Source organism: Montipora capricornis, chromosome 10 (genome assembly GCF_036669925.1).
Source record: "Montipora capricornis isolate CH-2021 chromosome 10, ASM3666992v2, whole genome shotgun sequence".
NCBI classification, from domain to species: Eukaryota; Metazoa; Cnidaria; class Anthozoa; order Scleractinia; family Acroporidae; genus Montipora; species Montipora capricornis.
Window position 1 is genome coordinate 70,038,155 of NC_090892.1, and position 6,000 is coordinate 70,044,154.

The 6,000-nt window shown below is 42.0% G+C and overlaps 1 protein-coding gene across 1 annotated transcript in view; it reads left to right on the forward strand.

Annotated features, from left to right (window-relative positions):
• The window catches only part of LOC138022249 (CCR4-NOT transcription complex subunit 1-like), a 52,954-nt gene that overhangs the window by 44,217 nt on the left and 2,737 nt on the right, over positions 1-6,000 (forward strand). The window contains exons 50-57 of the mRNA XM_068869330.1: positions 474-591; positions 1,098-1,199; positions 1,308-1,481; positions 1,577-1,660; positions 1,748-1,816; positions 3,922-4,102; positions 5,271-5,403; positions 5,702-5,836. Coding sequence (XP_068725431.1) covers positions 474-591; positions 1,098-1,199; positions 1,308-1,481; positions 1,577-1,660; positions 1,748-1,816; positions 3,922-4,102; positions 5,271-5,403; positions 5,702-5,836 — 996 coding nt within the window. The remainder of the gene's footprint in view (positions 1-473; positions 592-1,097; positions 1,200-1,307; positions 1,482-1,576; positions 1,661-1,747; positions 1,817-3,921; positions 4,103-5,270; positions 5,404-5,701; positions 5,837-6,000) is intronic.

Here is a 6,000-nt window from a genome sequence, read left to right on the forward strand (position 1 = left end):
GTAACTTAACCATCTGGTACTCGCATGTATAAATTAGCGTGATGTCGTTGCGATTGGTCTGCGGTTTCTATTGCTGGATGCTGCAAGGGTGTGGCAGGAAAACTGCGCATCGCGCCGCAAGCTGAAAAACCGTGTTCAAATCTCGTGGAAACAAAAAACGTGTTGGCGGTTTTATTAATAGAGGTTTTTAATCGTATGTCTGTGGATACTCTTAGGAATGATAAGCTATTCAATTGTTTTCCCTCGTGGACTCAGTAATTCTTCTTTGCCTGAAATTTCCCAATTCCCCTCTCAGTCGGGGATAAACACACTCTTTTCGCATTTTCGTTTTTTGAATAAGTTAAAGTGAGCAACAGCCTGATCTAATTAAAAAGTAAACCAATGTCGTTGTTTTTCCAAAAGAAATATCAAACAGTAATGCAGGCTTTGATTGTACATGTATGTTAATCCAACTTGTGTTTATTGGTTGGCAGTACTGTGTTTCATGCCCTTCGTCCATCCCGGGCTCCGGGGTTTGCGTACGCATGGTTAGAGCTGATATCTCATCGCTTACTCATGTCCAAGCTTCTACTTAACACACCACAACAGAAGGTAACTTAACGACGACATCTGTAATATATGTGGGTTATAAGAAATCCTTTATTTACCAATCTTGTTCGGTCAAAATGGCTGGATATTGGCCAAGTTCGTTTTTTTACGTGTTTATGGGTCCATAAACACGCAAAAAAAGAACGAGGCCAATATCTAGCCATTTTGACCGAACAAGATTGGTCAATAAAGGATTTATTATATGGGATAAAACACCACAAATGATCTTTGATCTTGCGGGACCAAGCGAGCAATCCTGAGCGGGCAGTAGCACTCCATCTTGCTCGCTCGCGTAGCTAATCACAGCGGGCGACTTGGTTCATTTTGCCCGCTCACGAAGTCAGTCATATAATAAGACGGTGTATTCTCCTTTTCATTGAGAAAAACGAAAGTGGAAACGAGAAAGGGCACATTTTACCGCTCTCTGCCTAATGACACGTTTGATAATGTCATTAAAAACCCAGGTATGATAATGTATCTAATAGATGACTGTTCCCTTTGTTTTTCAGGGTTGGGTGCTATTTCAGCAGCTGTTAATTGACCTGTTTAAGTTTTTAGCGCCATTTTTGCGTAACGCTGAGCTGGCTAAGCAAACACACTTGCTTTACAAGGTAAGGCGCCGTCGTAAAGATATTCAACCGATATTTCGGAAATCCTTCAAAGGGTCTTTTTTTCTGAGAGCTTGCTCAACCTTTTATCACTGATCGTTCATCTTCCAGGGAACATTGCGCGTCTTGCTGGTGCTTCTTCATGACTTCCCAGAGTTCCTTTGTGATTATCACTTCAGTTTTTGTGACGTCATCCCTCCTAACTGCATCCAGATGAGAAACTTGATTCTCAGTGCCTTTCCACGCAATATGAGGCTGCCAGATCCCTTTACACCGAATTTGAAGGTATGGTTGGGTACATTTTAAACTACCTATTAAGCTAACCAGCAGTTAGTTCAGATAACGTTTGCTGTTTTTCTTTTTTTTTTTTCATATGACAGGTTGACCTGTTAACCGACATCGCGCATTCTCCTCGTATCTTGACCAATTTCGCCTCTGCCATCCAGCCTGCCAGCTTTAAAAAGGTAAACTTATCTAATAAAAACCCGCGTGGCACATTTGTGTTTATATGAGCACCAGTTAAATCTACTCGTCATCACTCTTTTTCACAGGATCTTGATTCTTATCTCAAGACTCGTGCTCCAGTGACATTTCTGACAGAGCTCAGGTCGCACCTGCAGGTAAACTGAGCGATTCTTCCCTCCTTTTTTATCGTACATTTGTGGTAAATTTCTAGAGTTAACACGTCTCAATCGAATTGTCTTCCTTTTGAGCCTGTTTCATTTCGGGAAAACGCTGACCAGTTGATTTGCATTGAAGCACACCCCGGGAACGCTTTGAATCTTTAAGTTATCCATTTGTCAAAAAATCGTAGCGCGCCTGGTAGGAGTTTTACAAACTTTATCAATGAGGTTATATGAGATTCGTGGCACATTAAACTCGGCTTTGGTTATATTATTCGTGCGTACCGAGCTTAAAATTTACCATAAAAATGAACATCCCGGCTCCCCAAAAAGCTTGTGGTGATAATTTTCCTCTGTTAAATCGTAATAAGGTGGGTGCATGCGTGAGGATTTTAGCCGCGACCTCGTGCACTCGACCATCCCAGTGTAGAATAAAATATCTTTTCTTTTTCCGTGACGTCATGGCCGTTATTTCATGTTGGTTCCCAATGTTATCCTCCAGGCTTCAGTTGTTCGAAGGGTGGATAGCACTATCCACTGGATAACTCAATTGGTTTTGCTAGTTTTTATCCCGCTGGATAGTGATTTATCGAGTTGATAGTGTTATCCACCTTTTGGACAACCGAGGCCAGGAATTGAACTCACTTCTTACGAAATCGTTTTCCTTTTATCGGTTAAATAACAAATTGTTTATTTACTTATTTCAGTATTTGTTTCATTTCAAAATTTCTTATTTTCTCTATAACAAATTCAGTTATAACGCGACACAATACGAACGTATCAGTGACCAGGGGCCTGTTTCCGTCGAAAGTCCCGAAACTTTTCGGGCCATTTTCGGATGTTTCAATTCCGTTTGTATCTCAAGAACGGAGAGGATTTAAGTCGTCCAACTTCACAGTCCTTTTTTTTTTTGTTACCCTAAAAACGTGTTAAAAGATCGGCTTTCCAAAACAAGCGGTCGGCAGTTTCACAAATGGCTTTTCGGGCCCGAAAAGTCTTCGGCACTTTCGAGAAACGCGCCCCAGCTCCCAGGTGCGCAATCGCACGGTGGGCATGGGGACGAGTGCCGTTCAAGCCTGGACCTTTTCAAGCTTCTTTGCTACCGCTTAAGTTGCTTCATGAACTGCACTGATCACTTTCACCTAGAGCTACAGAACTGCAATTCAACTATATGAAAATCTTATAGAGCGACTTTCCTATGACCTTGAAAAATAAACGTGAAAAGAACGTAAACAAAAATGGAAAACATTTAATTGACTTATCGAACAAAAACAGACTGCGAATTTTCATTGGCTTTGTGGACGCGGATGCAAACGACTTCATCTCTCCATGGAACTTTCTGGAAAGCGATTGGCATTTCGCTTTGACGTCATTTGAAATGCAGTAATGTGGTTGGGCAATCGAACTGTTTACTACCCATATTAGGAGGGTCCTTGGCGGGATTAAGGAGAAGCTTTGTTTTAATCTTGCCAAACATTGGTCCGTGAAACAAATTGCGAACACTTTTTCGAGATCATAGGAAAGTCGCCCTATCATCATTATCAACGAATATTAATTATTCATTCTATAGCAAGCAATTCAAAGGCTAAATGGAGCACTCTGATTGGTCGGTTTTTGCTCGGGATTTTACAGTACGGACCATTGCAATGGAAACGGTCCGTTTCCGTCTTTTTTGTCTCTCCCGGGAAATTCAAGTTGAGCGAAACAAAAAGTTTTCAAAAAGCGGAATTTCGTGTTTTCATCTTAACTGTACAATTGTAGCAAGCGGAATTTAGTTTTATCGTTCGAAGTTCGCTGATGGAAGACGAAGATTACCAACATTCGCCAAGCGGAGAAGTGTCCGATCGCTCAAAGAGGCAAGGCCGTACAATAAACAACTTAGTAACCTCACTTGCTCGGGACCGTGCTGGAGATATTGGCCCTCAGTCTTTTTTGTACGCACCTCGGACCAATATTCCCCAGTGCGGCCTCGCGCTCAGTTAGTAAGATGTTAGAATCGTAGCCATATACATGTTCTGACCAACCACCAGCCCTCAAATAATGATAGTTCCAGGCAGATTTGTTGTCTTGTTTATATTCGTGCTGTCATGCGTTTTTTCTAGGTATCCAATGAACCAGGCACCCGGTATAACGTACCCCTAATGAATGCGCTGGTCCTTTATGTTGGTACCCAAGCCATCACCTACATACACAGTAAGAGTGGGACACCCTCCATGTCAACAATCACTCATTCGTCCCACATGGACATCTTCCAGAATTTAGCCGTGGATCTGGATACAGAAGGTAACGGCATTGGAGATAGTTTACGATCGTACAACCTAAATATTGTGTCATTAGCAATCGCCACACATGGGATCGATGCTTAAGTGCAGTCAGGAGACCATGAGAAGGAGCCTCCCTTTGCACTTTATCCTTGAGTTAACTTTTGTGCGCATCTTTCTATTTTTAGAACTAACCCTTCAGCAGGAGACTTACATTTACATCAATTTGCACACATTGTTTGTGCTATTTGTTATCTTCGTTTGACAATAACGTTATTCTGATTGGGCGTTCTAAACAGTACGTGCAGGGCCGAAGAACTCGTGACGTTCTGAAAATAGAAGGTTGACTCAGGGCTTGTGTGTGGGAGAGGAAAGCTCCTACTCGTGGGCTCCCGGTGCAGTGTGATACTCGCGGCCACAATCCCCCGGCGTCTGCACTCCCCCGAAGATCAAATGGACGTTTTTAGGGACAAAAAGAGTTTTGAATTATCCCAGTTCTGGAACTTTTTGAGCATAAATGCAGCCTCTCCCCGTCCCAGACAACACAGATTTGCATTTTGCCAAAGGTCAAACGTTCTAAAATTTAAGCTCATTTCTTGCCTGTTGTCCTCTGTAACAGATATCAAGTAACGACTTAAAAGAAGGGGGAGCCCTAATAATAAGATTTACTTTACGAAGAAAAAGTATTTTAAGAAGTGAAAAATGTCCAGAAATGCAGGGAATGACGAAAATGGAGGATTTGGTGAAATTCTGCCAATTCCGCCACATTGGTTGGGTCGTCGCCCTCTTGGCGAAATCTCGCCGAAATGTCCATTTTCGCGCAGTTTGCCACTTTCGCCAAATCCACCGCTTTCACGTTGGGCCCTTAAGGCCAGCTCATTGCATTCGATTGTTGCACTCTTGGTGAGATTTCACCAAATCTTACATGTCAGGTGAGTCGTCGCCCCTTTCGCGAAATTTCGTCAAAAGAGGTGTCAAATTGGCGCCTTGGGCTAAATTTCGCCAAATCTGCAATTTTTGCCACAGCTTGCATTTCTGGAGATATCTCCACCGTCCGAATCTTATGGAAAGGGAATTTTCGTCTGTGTTTTCGTGTTTTGCCTACTGAGCTGCATGAATTACGAACTTTCCAAAACATGTAACAGTCCACTCAGAATCAAAGTTAATCAGTATCTTTGCCAATTTTACAGGCCGATATCTTTTCTTGAACGCTATTGCAAACCAGTTGCGGTACCCTAACAGCCATACGCACTACTTCAGTTGTGTTTTGTTGTACTTATTTGCTGAAGCCAACACAGAGGCTATTCAAGAACAGATCACAAGGTAGGTGGTACCAATTCAAATTTTAAAATTACTGTCAGGGAAATAAATGGCATGTTTCTTCATCACCAGCTGATTGATGGTCATTATTCGAAAGAGATATTTCGGTTATTTTGTGTTCATGGAAAAGGGGGTAATTTTTTATCCTCATCCTTCATTTTAAACCGCTCACACGGTCCTCAGAACTTTCGCACGTGGACGCAAATTCCCACAGTGAACACTATTACGCACTTCCCTTGCGATGGGACCCTCTCTCATCTAATGGTGTTGACAAGGTTTCTTTCCCTATTGTTTTCCACAGGGTACTGCTAGAGCGATTGATCGTTAATAGACCTCATCCGTGGGGTCTCCTGATCACATTCATTGAGCTCATCAAGAACCATCAATACAAGTTTTGGACGCACGAATTTGTACACTGTGCCCCGGAGATTGAAAAGTAAGTCGACTTCATTTACAATACGTGTTCTTTTCAGTTATTCATGCTTGCTTTACCGAAATATTAAACTGAGTTCTCAATTCTAGGGGTAAAAGACGAAAGCTAATCTGTTTTTTTAATAAATTAAATTGAGCAACTTCTAAATTCAGTGCCTTGAGAGATGT